This window comes from Ctenocephalides felis, unplaced genomic scaffold (assembly GCF_003426905.1).
Source record: "Ctenocephalides felis isolate EL2017-DRISC unplaced genomic scaffold, ASM342690v1 CF-g0.4_SCAFFOLD_01886, whole genome shotgun sequence".
Classification (NCBI taxonomy): domain Eukaryota; kingdom Metazoa; phylum Arthropoda; class Insecta; order Siphonaptera; family Pulicidae; genus Ctenocephalides; species Ctenocephalides felis.
In genome coordinates, this window is record NW_020538040.1 from 64,703,751 (window position 1) to 64,726,831 (window position 23,081).

The window sequence follows — 23,081 nt, forward strand, 5'->3', positions numbered from 1 at the left end:
AAATCATTTATTTGAAGTGTATTAGAACTATAGTCTGAATTAAAAATATAATCTGAATTATTTTCGATATACAAACATTTTTTTTTGAAAAAAAAGTTGAAAAAAAATTTTTTTTTCCCAAAATCAATTATTTTGTTAAGACAAGAAGAAAGTTCTTTGAATCATTCAAATCCAACGCTTAGTTCTCTCAAAAACTGCCATTTTTTACACATTTAGCTCCGTATCTTCAAAATGGCTGGGCCAGCCTTTGCCAAAAACTAATAAACACTTCTCCCAATAAATACTAATTGAATGTTTTTTATATCATTCAAATCGGATGCTCCGTTCTCTCAAAAACTCAATTTCTATTTTCTGCACTCTTTGCTCTTTATCTCCGTAACTGCTAAACCCGCCTTTGCCAAAAACTAATCAGCCCATATCCCTATCAATAGGAATAGAATGTTTTTTGAACCATTCAAATCGGTTGATCCGTACGCCCGAAAACGTGACTGGAAATTTGTATCCATACATACATACACACACATCCATTTTTTCTGAGATATGCCAAAATGTTCAGAAACCTTCAAAACATCGAGAAATGTAAAAATTTTCAATTTCGATTTTCGGCCCATTACTAGTTAATAGTTATTCCTAGTTAGTTAACTAGGTAATAGTTATTCCAACTCTGATTATGAATTATTTTGAAAAAGTTCTATGCTTGAATTCTATGTCTCGTTCTTATGTCTCGATTCTATGTTGAATCGAGTGCGATCTTTATAAAAATGTGGCCATAAAAATATTTCGAATAGAATTTATGTTCACTTTATTTGTATTTATTGTATTTCAATATACAATGAGCCTGATTATGATGAACAGAAATACCTACCGAGCAAGATTTATGATAGGAGTAAGAGTTCATAATTTTTTTGTATATTATGTTTAAAAATAATATTTAGATTATGTTTTTTAATTTTGTTGTTGAATTAGTAGATTTGCTGCGAAATATAAGTCAAGTTTGGAAAACCATCCAAATGAACTAGCAAAGGACCTACTTTCTGCGAACACTGTCAAGAGACTAAGAAGATTAGATCCATTAGACTTAGTGTAGTTATATATTTAGTATAGTGCTTGTAATTATTCTCACATATTTATATTTATTATCTGCTTGCAATTATTGTCACACATTTATATTTATTATACTAACTTAAAATACTACCAATGGGTAGTATTTTAAAAACTTATTGAATAACTAATCACAACAATTACTGAATGCCTTCTCAGGCAGTTATAGTTTAGATGAAAATAAAAAAAAGTTGAATTAACTAATAATTAACTTACTAATTATTGCTAATAATTAGCTTTAATAAAATAATGTAACTATGATTCCATAAAATCAATTAAATCAATCATCAATTTTAAATTAAATAGCAATGGTAGCCGGGAATTTTACTGAACGTAGATAGTTTATATGTGTCCAGTGGCGTACCTAGGGGGGGGGCGGTGGGGGGCGGTCCGCCCCGGGCGGCACTTATTTTGGGGCGGCATTTTTTAGTTTATTTATACATAGTTGTAAAAAGCAACTTATTCATTTCATATTTATTAACTAGTGCATGTCAGATTGAATTTTACGGTTTATTAAAATTGCATGAAAAGCTTACAAAAGTGAACAGATAATTAAATAATTGCTTACAAAAAACCATACATAATCGAGACTCTAATGTGCGTTTGTGGAATCAAAAAAATGTCTTACATTTCAATCAAGATATAGAAGCGAATATGGAATCGGACAGTAAACCATCAGAAATCCCAAAACTCGCGAAGAAGGTCGGACCAATATGTTTACATCGGAAAAGGTCTCGCTGCGTTCAACTTCATCAGTTTCTGACTCAAGACAGGAAGTAATATCATCTAGTAATAGTGCATCTACAAGCCTCACTCAACCACATTCTGATGTCAAGAAACCTCCTAATTCATGGCAAGTAGTCAATTTCAAAAAAAGAAAAACTTCATTTGAACCATTAGGAATAGATGTCAAAATTCAAAACCGATTTTCGGCCCTTTCAACATTAGAAACAGCTAATGATGACAACTCAGTTAAACCGGCTCCAGTCAGTAAGCCCCCTCCAATATTTATTTACGGAGTTGACGATATTAATGATATGTCTAATCAATTAAATGAAATAATTCCGCACGATCAATATTTCCTGAGAAGTTTAGCTAACAATACATTTAAAATTCTATGTAATTCTATCGACCATTTTCGAACTTTATCCAGACATCTAAAAGAAACTAATGCCGTATATCATACATATCAATTAAAAGAAGAGAAGGCTTATAGGGTTGTTCTTAGAAATGTACACTTTTCAACAAGCACAGATGCAATTAAATTAGAACTATTAAAACAGGGTCATGTCGTACGTAATATCCTAAATATTAGACATAGAATAACAAAAGAACCTCTTAATATGTTTTTTGTTGATCTGGAACCAAATAGAAATAACAAAAATATTTATAACATTTATAAATTATTCAACTGCATAATACGCGTCGAACCACCGAGAAAGTCCAACAACATTATACAATGCACTCGCTGTCAACTCTTTAATCACACCAAAAAATACTGCAATAGACCATTTGCTTGCCTAAAATGCAATATCCATAGGGTAAGTTATAGTAATGGACCGAAAATCGAAAATGAAATTTTTTATATTTCTTCACGTTTTGAAGGTTTCTGAACATTTTGGCATACCTCAGAAAAAATGGAAGTGGAAGTACAGAAAATAGAAATCCAGTTTTTGAGAGAATGAAACATCCGATTTGATTGATGCAAAAAACTTCAATTTGTAATGATGAGGAGAAGTGGCGATTAGTTTTTGGCAAAGGCAGAGATACCAAGCAAAATGTGCAAAAAATATCTGTTTTTGAAAGAACTAAGCATCCGATTTGAATGATTCAAAAAGCTTTCTACGTGGATTTTAATTTGAACTCTACCTAAAGTTCAAATGCTCACTTATATACTTGAAACAAATAATTTTAACTTTGTAATTCAGTTTATATATTTCTTATAAATATTAGACAATGCCCTTTATTTCAAATTTGATTGATTGAGTTTTGTTTATTTACTTTTTTGTAAACATATATAAGTTACAGTATTTATAATTATATATGTGAAAACATTTAATTTTGCTCGAATATATCATTACAGTACGGAAAGTTCCAGCAATTTGCCTTAACTTACAATGCCATACACATACACCACTAGTTAACTTCCCCAAGGAGAAGTTTATGTTTTCATCAAAAAATCCGAATCGCTAATTTTATGTTTTCTCGACGTTTCAAGCCATTCTGAATCGAATGAGCCCAAATTTGGAAAAAGTAAGTGTGTGTATATGAACAGATTTTTTGTCGTAAATCGTCGTTTTCTCAAAAACGGCAAAAACGGCTAAAAATTTAAAAGCCACTCGATGTATCTCGCTGAGGACTATTATTTGTCAGTTTTGTGCGACGATCGGCCAAGCTGTTTCTTTATAAATCGCAGAAAAGTGAAAAATTTTTCGTCTACGTTTTAGCCTGCAATTCTGAATTGATTCTGAAAATTCAAAAACCGTTCGAAAAATATTAGTTGGGACTCGTGCTGATTAGTTTTTGGTAGAGTTTGGCCAGGCCGTTTTCTTAATAAAGTTTTTGAAAAAAAAAATTCTACTATTTTTATGATTAATTCTAGAATCTAGAAGACTATCTTCCGTAATATTTTAGTATGATCTAGAATCTAGATCATACTAAAATATTACGGTCCTACGACAACTGGTTTAGCTTTAAAAATTCGTCAAAGTTTGCAAAAATTAGTATGGTCTTTTTTATTAGCATTTGTCAAAATTAGACCTTTGATCGACGTTTTTTTTAAAAAGCCTGAACCGATTTCAGAAATTTAAAAGCCATTTGATATATCTCGATGAGGCATATCGTTCTCAGTTTTGTGCGACGATCGGCCGAGCCGTTTCTTTGTAATTTGGAAAGAAGTGTTAAACCTTTCGTCCACATTTAAGCTCATACTATCGAACCGATTTTAAAAAATTAAAAACTGTTCGAAAGATATTAGTTGGGATTGATACTGATCAGTTTTAGGTGAAAATCTACCGAGCCGTTTTCTTGTAATTAATTGTTGAAAAAAAAATTTAAGCCGATTTTTATGAAACTTTCTTTGGTGATGTATATCATTGCCTTATAGAACTTACTGAATTATTACGGCCTTACGACAAGTAGTTTAATTTTAAAAAATTATCAAGGTTAAAAAAAATGTTTTTTTGACGTTTGTTAAAAATAAAATTAGATGATTTAGTTGGTATAACGATAGTGTACTTAGTCTTGAACATAGTAAACCATTAAAGTCCTGCGGAAACTGGTTCAATTATAATTATTGATTAATTAAAATTATTGATTTTTGAAAATTTGCTTTTACAAAATTCTCCGAGTTAAAGTGTTCGTTCATTTTCAATTATGTGTAATAAATCCACTCGGAATACTTTTAATCACTCATAAATTAATTTATTTTTTATTGATTAAGTCGATTATTTACACATTTCGGGAAGTCCATGTAACTTGCCTCAAGGCAAAATACCAGTACCAACTAGTTTTCTGTCTTGAATTATAAATGATCATTATGATTGTTATTATTGACAATATTTGATTTATATAAATTATGATTAACCATATGATTTAGAATTTTATTCCTCGGTATATATAAATGTATATTAGTGTAAATTTTGGATTCTAATCTAAGAACAGGTTAATAATTTTATTTTATTGTATTCATTAAAATTCGTTGAATTCGTATAAGCATCTTTACGATTTTGTTAGCGATTTTTTCTATTTTTTTATATTAGCTTATAAATGTCATTTCTTTTAAAAAGTTTATATGATTACTTTGAAGTGATTTATCAATATTTTTTTGAATCATCAATTTTTCTTTTGAAAATCAGGGCTGGTGGAAGGCGGGGTCTGCTAAACATTAGGGCATTATATAAATATGTTGACGAGTGCATATAAATATGTCTGAAAAAAATTACTCTGTGTATTAATTAATATTGATTAAATAACTTAATAATTTTTTAACTTCCGTAGGGTAAGTTATATATAGTAATCGCAAAAATGTCGAAAGTGAAAATTTTTATATATCTTTACGTTTCAGAGGTTACTGAATTTTGGCATATCTTAGAAAAAATGGATGTGTGTGTGTGTTTAGATACAAACTTTTATCGATGATTGTAGGAACACGCATCAACCTATTTGAACAAAACATTCGATTCGTACTGATAAAACGTGCTAATTAGTTTTTGGCAAAACGGGTCCAGCCGTTCCAAAGATACGGGGCAAAAAAGCCAAAAATTGTAATTTAGTTCTTGAGAGAACGAAGCGTCCGTTTTAAGTAATTCAAAAAACATTTTATTTGTATTGACTAAACAAAGAACTGTTTTTGGGATGACAGGTCTAGAGGTCTAGCGATTATGGAGAATCAATAAGAAAAAGTGAAAAAATGACATATTTGGCGGTCCAAAATGATCATTAGATATTAATCAATAGTCAAATTATCTGATAATTTCTAGAGATTTTAATAATAAGAACAAATTTAATTTACATTTCTATGGGTTCCGTATCAATGTCTAGCCGTTTCGCTTCGATATTTCGTCTCCAAAACAGCTGCGCAGCGCGATTGATTTGAAAAAAAGTTACAAATTTTCAAAATATTTCAAAATATAAAAAAAAAAATTCAAAAAAGCCATTTTTTTCAAAATTTTCGAAATTCTCAAAAATATATTTTTTTCAGATTTCAAAAAATTTTTAATCTTTTTTAAAAATTTTATGTTTCGGTACGAGAAGTGCCAGCAATTTGCCTTAAGGCACGATGCCATGCACCACTAGTTTATTTGTATTAATTTATGAAAACTACTATTTGACTGACTTATAATTGAAAGGGCGGCAATCTGGAGAGCGCCCCGGGCGGCAAAAGTTCTAGGTACGCCACTGTATGTGTCATTTGTTTTGATGTAGTTGCTTTGGTTTTGACAGTATAATAGTTAAAAATCAAATTGGATCTTTGTGGCTCGCCCTACCTTACCTATATATTATTGCCTAACATTAATTTGATTTTATCTATTTCACTAAAATCCATTTCTAAAAGTATCTAAGAAAATACTTTATACCTAAAATCCAAAGATTTTATTATCATAATATATTTTACCGTGGAAAACGACGTAGTTAAGAATTTCAGTTGAAGAGTAAACTAGCTGTAAGTGGAATTCTGTCTTAAGGCAATTGAGGCATCGTGCCTTGAGGCAAATTGCTGGAACTTCCCGTACCTAGGGACACGGTATCAAATAGAAATGTGTGTGTTGTATGTTGCATGTAGCGACACGAAAAAAGTATCGATACTTTCTATTCGATACCGTGTCCCTACCCGTACCGCAATTCAAAATTCGAGTAATTAAAAATGATCAATAATGATCAATAATTTGAAACTTTTAACAGAATTTCGAACCATATTGAATCATCTTAAATCATTCTATCTTAAATCATTTATTTTTAAATATTTTGGAAATTCTGAACTTTTTTGCAAAGCAATCGTACGGCTTTAACTGCATAAAGACGAAATATCGAAGCGCGTAAGCGCCGCGTTGCCGTCTAACGCGTAAACATTGGTACGGAACCCATAGGAAAGTAAACAAAATTTATACTTATTGTTAAAATCTCTATAAAATATCTATTTATTTGATGTGCATATGCCTAATGTTTATTTTTGACTGCCAAATGGCTCATTTTTTTACTTTTTCCTCCATATCTCCGAAGTCGTTACACCTGCCTTTTCAAAAATTTGAACAGTTATTCACTAAGTTAATACAAATAAAATGTTTTTTGAATTACTCAAATCGGACCGTTCTCTGAAAAACTGAGTTACTGTTTTTGGCACATTTTGCTCCGTATCTTCAGAACGGCTAGACCTGCCTTTGCCAAAAACTAATCAGCACGTCTCCTTATCAATGCAAATCGAATGTTTTTTGCATTATTCAAATCGCTTCATCCGTGTTCTCGAAATCGTCGACGAAAATTTGTATCCGAACACACACACACATACATCCATTTTTCCTAAGGTATGCGAAAATGTTCAGAAACCTCTGAAACGTGAAGATATATAAAAATTTTCATTTTTGATTTTTTTGCGATTACTATAACTTGCCGCTTGCCCTACGGGAAGTTAAAAATGAAAAATTTCTGCTGATCTGTTAACAAATTTCGCGACTTTTCCCAACTTGCAGATTTTTCTAAGAGACTGGGCTTCGATAAATAATAGAAAGCAATTGATTGACCCTTCTTTGGTACGCATTAGAATAAATGTATCGTATTTGTAATTTGTAATTATGAACCTTTCCTGCACACCACATACAAATGATGTAATTTGTTTCCCACTCACCTATCATTACTATGCAGGGAACGTAGAAGCTGATGCAACTGGAAACAACGGCGTAGGTCGGCGTGAGATCGAGCGCGCAGGTCGGCAGGTTGCGGTCATTGCCGATGTAGACAACCGTGGCCTCAGGCGGGCGGTGCAGACCCAAAGATATGGGCACGAAGGATACGAAGGCGGCCAGCAACCAGATTACTACGATTGTGGCCACCGCTATGCGTCTCGTTATCCAACGACCGTACCTGGAAAAGAAATATGCAAACATATAGTCGAATGGCTGACAAAGGTACGGGAAGATCAGATGGTCGTATAATTAACTTTTTTGTTAAAGCAGTAGTCAATATTGTACAAAATTAAACTAATGACAGGTGGTCAATCTATATACACTACTCTCAGAAATGTAATTAAATATATGAAAAACTTAACCCTATCGTATGTGTTAAAATACGTGTAAAATAAACAATGTGCGAGTGAAAAAGGTTAAAAGAAATTATTATATCTTGGTTTTATCTTCACATAATTCTAATGGCTCGTCATTTTCTAAACACTTTAATTTAGGTTGATCTAGTCAATTAACCTTGACTTTTATATTTGACATTTCATATCTATATATAGATAAAGTAATAATTATAATACTTTGCACTATGGTTCATTCATATTTTTACAGACGATTTAATATATTAATTACATCTTTAGTAAGTATAGTTTTATATTAACTAAATAAATTTTCTGCTATTGTGACTATATTCGGGGTGTCCCGGACCTTGACCTTAAGCCGAAACGGGGTGATAGTATTAACCTTAACTGTTCTGAAATAATTAGTAAAAAAAACTAGTGGGGCGCATGGAATCGTGCCTTAAGGCAAATTGCTAGAACCTCCCGTACCAATTTTTTTTTAAAAAAGATTAACATTTTTGAAAAAAATTAAATTTTTGAGAAACTATACATTTTTGACAAAAATTTACTTTTTTTGAAAAAAAAAGACTTTTTGAAGAAAAATTTATTTTGAAATGTTTTGGAAATTTTGAATTTTTTTCAAAGCAATCGTACTGCTTTTACTGCATAGAGAAGAAATATCAAAGCGCGTAAGCGCCGCGTTGCCGTCTAACGGATAAACATTGGTACGGAACCCATAGGAATGTAAACAAAATTTATACTTATTGTTAAAATCTCTATAAAATATCTAATAATTTGATGTGCATATGTCTAATGATCATTTTTGACCGCCAAATGGCTTTTTTTACTTTTTTTAATTAGATCTCCGAAACCGCTAGACCTGCCTTCATGAAAATTTGATCAGTTCTTCATCTTGTTAATACAAGTAAAATGTTTCAAAATCAGACGCTCCGTTCTCTTAAAAACCGTGTTACCGTTTTTGGCACTTTTTGCCCCGTATCTTCGGAACGGCTAGACCTGCCTCCGCCAAAAACTAATCAGCACGTCTCCTTATCAGTATAAATCGCATGTTTTTTGAATTATTTAAATCGGTTGATCGGTGTTCCCGAAATCGTCGACGAAAATTTGTATCCGCACACACACACACATGCACACACACACATTCACACAACACACAACCATCCATTTTTTTCTAAGGTATGCCAAAATATTCAAAAATATCTGACACGTAAAGATATATAAAAATTTTCATTTTCGATTTTTTTGCAATTACTATAACTTGCTCTACGGAAAGTTAATTATGCTACGTTGTTTGGAAATTATAAGGTTTTAAGTGCAACCTTGAGCTTTTGTGTAATTATGACCATTCTTTGGTTATTGTGGTCAATTTTTACTAATTTTGTTCATTCAAACTTTGAAACCGTAACAGTAAATAACATTTTTAGGACGATAATAAAAAACAATAACACAATGTTTTAAGTTTTTCAGAAGTAACGCTATTTTTGAACAATGAATTTAAAATTTCTAAAATCAGTCGACTTTGAGAGGCCCTTCTGTAGAAAATTGTACTAAATTGTGTTGGCAAGATCCATCTAAAGTTGGCGCATTTAATCATGATTGCAAAATAGTTAAATACTTTAGAGTAAAGAAATAAAGACCTGAAAATGACATTATTTTTACTAGTACATTTTAATCCCAATTAGTTCAAATGTTCACCGTTGGGTACAAGTAATATATAGAGAAACCAATCTTCACCGGGCTCAGAACAAAAAAAAAGAATTTTGCAATAAATGCAAGTTTCTTCTTTACACAGGTGGATATTTTAAAATGCAATTATTTCTTGCATACTTAGAGTAAAAGTTAGAAGCCAATTTTCTTTGACAGGTTTTATTCATTTTTGGCCCTGCAATGCTTGCGGAATAGTATTGTCCATTGTATGAGTATGTTCTTTTGTCCAAAATTAAATAACAGTGAGTAATTAATGAGAATTCCACTTGACCCCTAATTATTGCAAAAAAATTGATCGAAATCATAAATCGCCGCCATTAGGTAATTGATTTTAATTGAAATAATAACAAATATCAATAAATAGGTCTATAAAAAACATGAGAAAAACACCCTCAAAATAAACTATTTAAAGTGCAAAACTCGTTCAAAATGATAACTGTCGCAAGACTGTGACAATGACGCCCGACATCTGGCATGATTGTGATTATTGCTTCCTTACGTTACAAAGTTGCGGAAACGTTGTCGCCCATATATATCATTTTGTTCGTATTTTCTTTAACTATCATGAAAAAATAAAACAATTAGTTAAAATACAAACACCGACCACTGTTTTAATAAGCATTAATTTTATTAAACATTCAGTGAATCATAAAATTAACACGCATGAAAGGTGTTTGTATATAAGAGTATATATATACATATATATATATATATATATATATATATATATATATATATATAAGAACTTATATAGTAATAATACCTTGAAATAAACATAAAATAAATAGCAGAAATACATTTGGAAAGGTAATCGATAATCATTTATGTCACTTCAGTCGCTTGAAACAAGTTTTATTCTAAACATAAATTTTCCCAAGTAAATAGTCCATAATCCTCACCGGCCATAAGACTAACGAAAGTGGAATTGAATATAAGAAGCACATTTATCTTAAGTTAATGATTCTAGCAGCTAAAAGAAAAGCTTGACTAATGGATATATAGATTAACTATAATTATTCTCTATAATCATAGTTTATTCGTAACTCATAGTTATGAATTATCAGTAATTGCTGCGATTAGTATACACAAATATTATATCTTATATATAAAAATGGAGCTCTCGATAAAATGATACGCTAAAACTCGAAAACGGCTAAACCGATTTGGCCAGTCTTAGTCTTGAAAAATTCGTGCCAATCCAAAAATTGTCGGAGAGTTGAGATATTATTTCAAAATCGTGTAGAAACCTTACATTTTTAATTTGAACATTTTTGTAGAAGCGTAATTTAATAAAAACAATGGGACGGTGGCTAAAACGTCAAATGTCAAACGTTCAATTACGTTTTATAGGATGTTTTACGTGAATATTATTTCATTATTATTAAATTGTAGTAAGTAGTTTTGTTCGTAGTTATATTTATACACAAAAACGTTATTAAACGGATCGCAAGTGTTACTAGAAACTCAAAATATCAACTTTTTTGAAGTATTAATATGAAAATAAACTTTTTGGCGTTGTAGCACTCTTTTTGCAAGTCATATTTTTCTCAAACACTGTGTTCTGAAAGATCTCATTTGTATAATTATATACTCATTGGTATTTATAAAACATTTTCTAGGTTATATTATTTTTTATTTATGTTATTTCAATTCAGAATCTAAATTTGGTATCGATTAAAAGGACATTCTATCGAATAACATTTTCCCAGTTATAATTTCCCAGAATTTATCGAAAAATAGATGGTAATATATAAAGGTCCGGGGTTAAAAAGATACACCACCGATGTGTCAAAAACCAGTAAAGTTAAACATTGTTTAACAACAATATTTGAGAGTAGAGAGAAAAAGATGTTTAACCAGCTAGACATATCCTCAAACATATATATATATATATATATATATATATATATATTTGTGTCCTGTCAATATATAAAGCAATTCAGAAATATCCTTCCATATAGGTTATACATATTCTATCCTTTCAGGACACAATGGCAGAGAGCTGTCTCACTACATATTTTATACTGCACACAGCAGAAAAATCCTCATAAATAAATCAATTGTCAGCCATGGTGGTCTGACCCATCTGCGGTTTTTCTTGCTACGTATACGTTACGTGAATTGCGTAATCACTAACAAATTCATAAAAGAATGCGATCTTGTAAATAATAGCTCACTCGCTTTTATTTGAATGTTGTATTCAAACGCAATAAAATTAAATGCTCTCAGTTTTATCTGTGACGTGATCGGGGTTTGATTTCCGACTAAACCTTTGATCACCGAGAATATAATTTAAAAATACATCAAAAGCTTAGCAAATTATTCCAAAAATCATTATGTACGCATATTAATTCAAATTAATTGACCCGTGCAGTGAAATGTTCTGCATGCGCGAATGATGAATATCATAAGCCGTGTGTGTTCAGCGAAATTTTGTGGAAAACTTTTGCTGAACAGAGCGACTATGTTGTGTTTTTGTGTTAACTTTTGATTAATATTAATTAGATTTTAAAAATTTGTCTGTCATTGTATAAAATAACTTTTCTCTTCCATTTATTAGATAGTATCGTAAACCACATGAGACCTGACTTCCATGTAATGCAAAGTTCATTGACAGCAAATGTATAATAGATGGGCTGTTTGAATTGTAAATTAACGATCAGATATTCATTTAGTGTAGTAAGTATTGAATGTCATCCCAAATTTAATTAAATTTAGAGTAAATATTAAAAAGTATTATTTATCTTGATTTTGCTTTGCTATATTATAATTGCTTGTCATTCTGTTTTTTTTTTTGAATTTAGCTTACATGGTTATAAATATTTCATACCAATAAATCAAATAAAGTGTTTAAATGACCTTTTAAGTACAATTTCTATGAAAGCATTTCACTCCAAATGACTTTAGAAAATGTGGGGTTATTTTTAGGTTTTGAGTCTTTATTTACGATTATGATTCTAAATTTACGAACTAAAATTATGAACAAATATTATAAAAATTATTCACATTGACCGATATAAAATGGTCACATTAAGACCAAAATACTAGGTTGTAGTTAAAAGATCACTTTTCTTTTTCTTAATTTATTTCATGTTATCATCTGTTTTACCTTGATGTAATCAGTAAGTAAAACTTGCTATGTTCATAAAGATCATTTGAATGATTTGTTCAAGAAAATAAAATATAAAAAACGAATATAACTGAATAAACTTTTCTACTGTTAAATCTAGATTAATGATTTATAGACCAAAAATTTTCAGATACAAATTATAAAAACAAATTACAAATATAATCGGCAAAATTTTAATGTTTATAATAACTTAATCTACAAAAATAAGTGACAAACTAGCTGTAAGTGGAATTCTGTCTTGAGGCAATTATGGCATCGTGCCTTAAGGCAAATTGCTGGAACTTCCCGCACCGTAACGAAATGTTCGAGGAATTTTTTTTTCCAAAATCAATTATTTTGTTAAGACAAGCAGAAAGTTCTTTGAATCATTTAAATCGGACGCTTAGTTCTCTCAAAAACTGCCATTTTTTACATATTTAGCTCCGTATCTTCGAAATGGCTGGGCCTGCCTTTGCCAAAAACGAATAAACACTTCTCCCAATCATTACTAATTGAATGTTTTTAGATCATTCAAATCGGATGCTCCGTTCGCTCAAAAATTCGATTTCTATTTTCTGCACTCTTTGCTCCGTATCTCCGAAACGGCTGGACCTGCCTTTGCCAAAAACTAATCAGCTCTTTTCCCTATCAATAGGAATCGAATGTTTTTTGAATCATTCAAATCGGTTGATCCGTGCGCCCTAAAACGTGACTGGAAATTTGTATCCACACATACATACACACACACACACACACACATCCATTTTTTCTGAGGTATGCCAAAACGTTCAGAAACCTTCAAAACGTCGAGAAATGTAAAAATTTTCAATTCCGATTTTCGGCCCATTACAATAACTTACCCTACGGGAAGTTAATAATACAAAATAACATTTTCTAAAATATTAGATAAAAGAAATGAATTCTATGAATTAACATAATATCACAAATCAATTCTTACTAATTTCAATATTGAATTTGCGGTATCCGTATTATAAAATAAAAAAATCATAAAAGTTGTAAAACAAATCAAAAATATTAAAAGTATTATTGTATATCGACAATTATATAAAGAACTTACTAATAAACTTACTAAAATGCGAGTGCAAATCATGCCTACCCAACATTTTATTATTTATAAAATAAAAAAAACTAATTTGTTTAAGAAACGGACTTTTAAAAAGTAATAAAAAATCCATAAAAATTGGTAACAAATTTCATGTTAATAAATAATCAATTCTCACACGAAAATGATTAGCACGATCCTCAATTGATATCAGAGTAAAATATGAGCAAAATATCATCTCTATAATAAACAATTCGAAAGAAATAGGTGTTGATCCGTTTATGAGAAATTTGACTCGACATTTATAGAGATTAAAGGGTATGGGCGTGTTTCCATACAGAATTGGCCCCACCCTGGTATTTGAATTATTTTGATGCCATTTTATAGGCATTTTCGAGAAAATTCGATATACCAAATTTCAAATCCGTAGCTCATCATTTGGCCGAGATATCAGTGAAAACATGTGAAAGTGGCCCCTTTTTTCAAACTTACTTTTTGTCGGAAATATAAGAGATATCGAAAAACTGTTTACGTCATTCTATTTGTACTGGTCTTGTCTATATTATTTATAATGAATAATGTTAAAAAATTGTTATTTACTGGATGAAAAGTTGAAAATAAGTTTTTATTTGAAATTTTCGACCAGTACGGTTAATTTGACTACTTTCTAAATAGCATCATTTTAAAGCCTGTATATTTTACTTTTATTATCCAAAATTATATTTAAATCGAAGTGGAACTTTTTATAAAAAGTTGAAAAAACCGAAGGTAGTACACGCGGAACCCGTAGAATATCCGTGTAAGTAGCGTCTCTCAATAGCAAACCAGTGCACATTGCGCATCGGAACATATTCTATATAAAGGGAGAACTTATTTACAAAATAAAACTAGATATACAGGGTGGCTGATATGTATTGCAACAAAGTAAAGCGCTATAACTTTGTCATTTTCATTTTAAATTTCATTGTTCAAAAGCAAAAAAGTCAGAAATAACATCAAATTTTAGAATTAGTTCATATTTGTTCCAATTGGCCACTTTTGGCATGAATTATGGCCTTCAAACGGAAGAAAAACCATAACACGCTGCACGAAAGTGGCTCTGGGGTATTTTGGCATATTCCCGGCGAGGCGCCTTCTTGGTATGATCGACACTTTGGTATTTTTTAGTACGAACCTTACTCTTCAAAATGTCCAAGACACAAAAGTCCAGCAAATTTAGATCCAGAGATTTTGGTGGCTATTATGCGATGGAAATGAAGCGAAAAACCTCTTTTATAAGCCATTTTTGGTAGATGCGTGCTGAGTTTGATGGTGCTGAGTCCTGTTGGAATGATCATGGTCTGCGATCAAAATTTTTGTCTACCCAGGACTTCAATACTGCCTTTAAGACATTTTCCCGATAATTTCGGCAATTATTTTGATCCCACGGTCGATGAATAAGAGTGGAATGTCACCATCGGCCGTTACGGTGGTTCACACCATTACCGTCGGCGGCGCTTGAGTTCTGGTGGCCAATCGAAGGTGTAAATTTTTAGCTGACCTTTTTGGCAAGTAAACCCTATCATTTTGTTTGTTCACAAACTGCTCGATTTGGAAGGACTTCCCATCTGAGAAAACCAAATTCGGTAACTAGCCACTTTCGTGCAAGCGAAGCAACCCCTTTGCTTCTTTCCGTCTAACTTTTTTTTGTGCATCAATGAGCTCTTGCACTTTTTGGATCTTCAATGGTTTTAGTTCAAGCTCATTTTTCAATATGTGTTGCATCCGTTTTTGCGATATGTTCAGCTCACGGGCCATTTTTTTACCACTGCGACACGAATTTCGATTGATTTTTGCCTATACTTTTTGGATCATTCCTGGGGTTGTTAGTGTTTTTTTTCGTCCACTTTTTGGACGCGATGCAACACTGAGTGTATCACGGTTACGAGATATGGTACGAGAAAAAAAATATTTGTTCGCATTTAAATACTGGAGGGCTCGAAATATAGCCACCTAAGGTTTTTCAGCCAAGTATGAAGCAATCGCACTATCACGCTTGACTTCCATCACGAATAACTTTTTTTCTGAATGCAATAGAACAAAATGCTTTTGTACGCTTGTAAACAATTAAATAAACAATCACTGGAATAAATCTGTCATCTGTCTGATGAGCGGTTTAGAAATGATAGCGGTCTGAAATTGGTTGCAATACATATCAGCCACCCTGTATACATTTATGTCTTTTATATTCATATATTTATGTATATAATTATTGTGGTTATATAGTTATATACAATGTTTTTTTGTTTTGAAGTTATACATAAAACTTTATTTGCTTTTTATATTTTATATTTTATATTTTATATTGTTACTGTATATTATTTTATATAGAAATTATTTTATATTGTTACTGTACATTATTTTATATAGAAATACATAAATAAATAGTCACTATATTTACCATAGTAATATTGAAGTTAAGTTACGAAGTTATTAATATATAATAATACTTTTAATCGTAGTCGCTATCATTGTTAATAGAAACTGTAGTTCTTTCTGTTATAAATATTATGTCTTTTATATTTATATTTTGTGTATACAAAATAATGATGCATTCAACCATTCACTCACAATAAAAACTAAATATACAATTATTCTTTGAATAACAATTGGAATATTGAGATAAAAATACGTTCTTTACTCTGTCATATCTTTATCGATACTGCAATAATACAAAGATATAAGAATATAATATAAAAAATTCTTAGTAATTTGAAATGCTCTAGCTTTGTTACTTAATTTTATTTTAAAAAATGCATCAGTTTGTGTTTAAGCTGCTTCCAGTATAGTTACTTCAAGAATTTATAATATATCAGAAAATATAATGTTTCGGTAATTACTATCATAGATTTCACAGTTATTTTATTTTAGTTGTTTGCTTTTTTGTGTTCTGTGCGAAATCTGTATTTAGATTTTTTCTGATTCAAATCCATTGTTATTTTAGTGAGAGCTTTGGTGGTTTAGTGGGTATTTTAGTAATTTCATAATTATAAACTTAATAGAAACAATAATGCCGGAAAATTGCAAAATCTGCAATAAACAAGTGTTTAAAAATCGTAGTCAAAAAAAAACATTGTAAGCGAGGATGATGCACAATTGTACAGTAGTTCTACAGGGAAAACAGTTGTTATTGGTGATATTTTGTGTGCTGTGTGTAGACTAATTCCTTATAGAAACTCTAGTGGCGTATGCAATATTATTAATTTATCGGATAATACAAGTGATAACAGCTTTGGTAATAAATCTTGTAGTGAATATGAATGTGATATACATGCAAAAATTGATACATATGTTGAACTTTGCCTTAATCGAATTGCATCGACTCATCGACACTGTTCAATTTGTAATAACAAAATTAGCCTTGTTACAATACCCATAGAAGCTAGAATTCACGTGTTTATGAAGGCCAGAATATATATTCCGTACGGAAATCGCACCTGTAATAAGCATTTGTTCGGTAAAATTTTTTATGAAGAAGATATGCAACAGTTACGTATTTGTTCTAATACCAGTTATGTCCCTCAAAAAGAAGTGACTCTTTTTTTTAAACGCTTTGGCAAACTCAAATCAATCATTATTTAAACAGATAAAAAATTTTGCTATGTCACCGGATCAAATAAAAATATTAACGGGGTTTTATCCAGAAGTTATCATAGAATTAAGTAAAATGTTTAGATCAATGAAAGACAATAAGAAACGTAGTATAATACAAGCATTAGTTATTTTTTTATTCAAGTTGAGAACGGGCAACTCTAACGATGTCATCGCAGCTATTTTTAACATTTCTAAGAGACAAGTCTCCCATTATTATTCTCAAATTTTAAATGGCTTTGAAAGGGATATTTTAGTTCAAAATTTTGGATTGGAGTCTTTCACTAGAGAACAATTAATTTTGGAGACTTCGTACAATGCAAGAAAAATCCTTGGTTTGCCTGAAGATCGGCTAGTTTTGATATGTGACGGTACATATATTAGACACGAAAAAAGTACGAATAATGAGTACCAAAGGAAGTCGTTCTCAGGCCAGAAACGGGTTCCACTGTGCAAGCCATTTACGATTTGCACAACAAATGGATTTATTGTTGATTTTGTAGGGCCTTTTCTGGCTACACAAAATGATGCAAATATAATGAAAGTTGTATTGAAAGATTCGCACGGAATCAAGTCTTTTTTGCATCATGGTGATGTTTTCTTAGTTGATCGTGGGTTTCGCGATGCTATTTCTGATATGAAATCAGCAGGTTATGTTCCCCTTATGCCATGTTGTAAAGGTAAGAAAAAAGAACAACTTACAACAGAACAGACAAATGAATCCAGAAGGATAACAAAGCTCCGATGGGTTGTTGAAGCAGTACATGGCAATATTGCCCAAAGATTTCGATTACTACATCATACAATGAACAACAAGTTATTGCCCAAAGTGCAAACATTATGTAGAATTGTCGGTTTTCTACATAATAAGTATGAAAAGCGTCTGTCATCGGATGGAGATTTGGCGGATGAAATTATCAACTATATGAATGTACGCAATGTGCCAAACACTTTGTCAAATGAAGTAATTGAGAAAAGATGGAGCAGGCGAGCAACAACACTGGAACTTTTTCAGCCGGATCATCTATTAGACTTTCCTCACTTAAATGAACGGGAACTCAAAATTTTATTCACAGGATCCTACCAGTTGTCCCAAGCCGTATCCTACCTGGCTGAAATATTAAACAATGAAAGTCAACCAAAGATATATTTTGTGAAAGAAAATGCTAATATCATTCGAATGAATGTTCAATCCCGACATGTAAATAGAAAAAAATATAATGTCTATATAGAGTATACACCAGGCGGAACCGATTATAAAAGTATTTTGAGGTATTGCTGCAGTTGTCCTAATGGATTAAGGACTGTTGGTTGCTGCTCCCACACTGCGGCAATTATATATTATCTGTCATTTGCAAGATATTTAGCACGAATTATTCGCCCGGCTGAAATATTATCAAAAATATTTATAACAGAAAGAACTACAGTTTCTATTAACAATGATAGCGACTACGATTAAAAGTATTATTATATATTAATAACTTCGTAACTTAACTTCAATATTACTATGGTAAATATAGTGACTATTTATTTATGTATTTCTATATAAAATAATGTACAGTAACAATATAAAATAATTTCTATATAAAATAATATACAGTAACAATATAAAATATAAAATATAAAATATAAAAAGCAAATAAAGTTTTATGTATAACTTCAAAACAAAAAAACATTGTATATAACTATATAACCACAATAATTATATACATAAATATATGAATATAAAAGACATAAATGTATATATCTAGTTTTATTTTGTAAATAAGTTCTCCCTTTATATAGAATATGTTCCGATGCGCAATGTGCACTGGTTTGCTATTGAGAGACGCTACTTACACGGATATTCTACGGGTTCCGCGTGTACTACCTTCGGTTTTTTCAACTTTTTATAAAAAGTTCCACTTCGATTTAAATATAATTTTGGATAATAAAAGTAAAATATACAGGCTTTAAAATGATGCTATTTAGAAAGTAGTCAAATTAACCGTACTGGTCGAAAATTTCAAATAAAAATTTATTTTCAACTTTTCATCCAGTAAATGACAATTTTTTAACATTATTCATTATAAATAATATAGACAAGACCAGTACAAATAGAATGACGTAAACAGTTTTTCGATATATCTCATATTTCCGACAAAAAGTAAGTTTGAAAAAAGGGGCCACTTTCACATGTTTTCACTGATATCTCGGCCAAATGATGAGCTACGGATTTGAAATTTGGTATATCGAATTTTCTCGAAAATGCCTATAAAATGGCATCAAAATAATTCAAATACCAGGGTGGGGCCAATTCTGTATGGAAACACGCCCAGACCCTTTATAGAGTAGATTCATACGTTTTTGAGAAGATGAAAACAGGACCAAAAATTATTCGCTGAATGTATTAAAGACTGCAGATAATGTACTTGATGAATGAAGAAAATTTCAAATATGTTATCCGTATATAACTTCATAGTTGATAAGATTCCATTTATAATCTTCGCTAGATTAAAATGATCAGATCTGAAAATTGTTGAAGCAAAGGCACGTGCAATGCAAACAATGCAGATCTGGTTTGTTCGACTCAGACCGTCTCGTGCAATAATATGAGCTTTTGATGATCAGCAAATGATAAATGCGGCGCAATATTAAATCGGGCTACAAAGGTTTTGTCCTGCACATATTATATATGATATCATATAAGTTAGAGCGCTTTTGTATTATTGCACCAGCCGGGAGAAATACCTATGTTACTTCGCATTATTGTTTATGTAGGATACATACCTGAGCTTACTCAAATAAGTAAACAAAGAAATTGCACTTTTTGAATAAAATTGTTGTAAAAATATTTTATAGTAATTTTTTGCCATAATTTTTTTTCATAAATTAATAGAGATAACTATTTGATTTGTGCAATAAAGTCTTTAATTATTTGCCTAGCCCCATCAGATATTTATTTAGTATTGAAAGTAATTTTTAGTATTGATTATAACAATAAAACTCTAATTCCATCCATAAATATTATATAAAATTACAAAATCCTATAAAAATAAAATAGTAAAACAATAGCAATAATAATAACAATAATATAACAATTCCATGGAAGCCCGACATCATTTTTGCATTTATATTAGGCTCTTCAATGCAATTAAATTGATTATTTGGAAAACGCAATATTTTAGAAATGGGGATGCAAATTTTATGGAAAAATAATGGCAGATAAATTGTATCGTTTACCCAAGAGAGCCTCTAAAAAGTTATTTATATAATTAATTTTATTATTAATACTTAAACGGCAATTAGAAATATTCTCAGTGTTCTATGAAATGTTGTAGTGGAATTATCTACAACCTGGATTATTCCAATTTACCCCCTGGCTGTTGAATATTTCATCTTTTATTTTGAAAAATCCCTTTAAAACTAAAAATAAGGCATTGGATCTCCGTCAGGTTGTCTTATTTACTCCGCATATGGGTCGAAAAAAGGAAGGTGATAAATTTTATAAAAATAGTAAAAAATCTTATTTCTATAAGTAGATGCTAACTAATAATTATTCTGAACATAGTTTGATAGTGTTCCATTTGATATATGTTATGTGTTGCAATGTAATTGATTTAGTTTGGACAGCATTCTCACGGAACGTCAAATTAGACTTTTTTGCCTTGCCCCATTCTAATATATTTTTACATACTATTTTCACTTGAAACCATATTTAAAACTACATTTTTGGAACTGATACCACTACAGCTTGATATAGAGTTGTACGCAGAGCGGGATTGAAAATAATTGAAAAGCTCATGGCCCTACTACTGCACTTCGAATGCCACCTTTGTACCAAAAGAATTTAATAATAGTTCACGATTAGACACAGAGAGTGGAATTTTATTACGTCTTCTGATCTTTATTTTGTATTTTTATCTGAAACCTGGAATTGTGGCTCATATAAAAAATATTTTTGAAAACAAAAATTATTGCTTTGAAACAATATGTTAATTTTAAATATGAATTTTATACAACAAATACTAGAGGTAATAATTTTCTCATAATATATAACTATCAGTATAAGATTTACTATTCTATATGCTGTACAAAAAATACGCAACACAATTGGACAATACGCAAGATTTGGACATATTAGAAAGTAGAGAGACTGGCTGCGGTTAAGCCACTTTTTTGATCAATCATAATTTTGTTAATTTACCAGTTTAAATGGTAAATTGAATATTTGTCTTCGAGGAAATACTGAAATACTGTCCTTGAAAACGATGGATTTATTTATAAAATCAAATCATAGAAAAAAGGCGAGTGTCATAATCGCTCACACAATAATTTTTTATCTTTCTTCTTTTAGACCCTATCTCATAATCAGTATAGTTTAGCTGTTATGGCGACTGCCACTACCGTAACCTGGCACAATCGTACGTAGTCTCCCTACTAATTCGAGCATCACTAATAAAATACAGTAAAAAAGATAAAACCTAATCTTCTTTGTGAGGTTCAAAACATAGAACAAGTTGTCAAATCAAATTGTTCATACGCCATGCCCCGAAAAGATTTATTTCCCACGCATGCACGATAAAAATCATCGAAATCACGCTTTTCAAACCGCTTGATATTTGTACGAGAGAATTTACAAGCGAATTTACCGTCATAGGATTATCCTGTCAATTGAAATCGCTCAAGTAGAAAATCTTTTTATTAACCATAATTTGCGAAAGCAATATTTCCTCGCCTAATGCCTCACAAGTAAAAATAAGAGATGTCAAAAAAAAACATTCCGATTTTCGATCATGTTGATTTAAAATATCAGCCTTATTCGATGATTTATTGTTACACTTGTATAGGGTATAGCTGGGCTTTAAAGTCCGCGGGTAAAAAGATCTTCACCGATATGTCAAAAACCAGTGAAGTTAAGAATTTTTCAACAACAATATTTGGAAGTAGAGGGAAAAAGATGTATAACCAGAGACCACCTTTTGTTCTTACGACGTTGCTATTGGAAAAAACGGCAATGTTTGAAAATCCATAACAAAAGAATTTTCTTTCAGAAGAAGTAAATTAAACAAATAGTTATTTCAACTACGCCTATGAATATTTCTGACAAAATACCAATACAAGATCGATGTTTTCTTTATTGTTCTTTTATTATTTATTTGTTGACTTTGTATACACGTACATTAGTCATCATACATTTTATAATTAATCTTTACACTTTTATTTTATTTGCATGTATATAATTGCATAGAACACCATATATCCTTTTCTTAATCAATAATATTATAAAATAGTTTGGGAGGGAGATTTTTTACCTCACTATCTCCCTACATAGTTCTTGTCTACCCTTTTCCCATTTTTTGCACTCCATAATGGCGTGCTTAGCATCCGCCCTAGTCGCTCCACACTAGATCAATGTTATATACAGTGTTATCTTGGTCAAAATATACCTATAAAAATCATATTTTACGTTGATTGATTATGATAACTATTATTTCGTAAAATCTTTTTTCATTGTGCCTCGCCTATGGGGTAAAAAAAACCTAGTGCAAAGTTTTGAAAAACAGCAAAAGAAACATTTGTTTAATGATGAATTTGCTGAGAGTTTCACTGAGTATAGTGAGATATTTGTTTGTTTGATAGGTGTTCATTTATTGTAATATAATTGATTTGGTTTTCAAAATATAACTCAAAGTCAAATTGAACCTTTGTGCCCCGCCCTACACAAAAGTAATATT

General features: G+C 30.8%; 1 protein-coding gene across 1 annotated transcript in view; it reads right to left on the reverse strand.

Moving 5' to 3' along the window:
* LOC113377087 (dopamine receptor 1) overlaps positions 1-23,081 on the reverse strand; it is a 325,240-nt gene that overhangs the window by 65,154 nt on the left and 237,005 nt on the right. Inside the window, exon 4 of the mRNA XM_026617279.1 lies at positions 7,445-7,680. Within this exon, the coding sequence (XP_026473064.1) occupies positions 7,445-7,680 (236 nt within the window). The remainder of the gene's footprint in view (positions 1-7,444; positions 7,681-23,081) is intronic.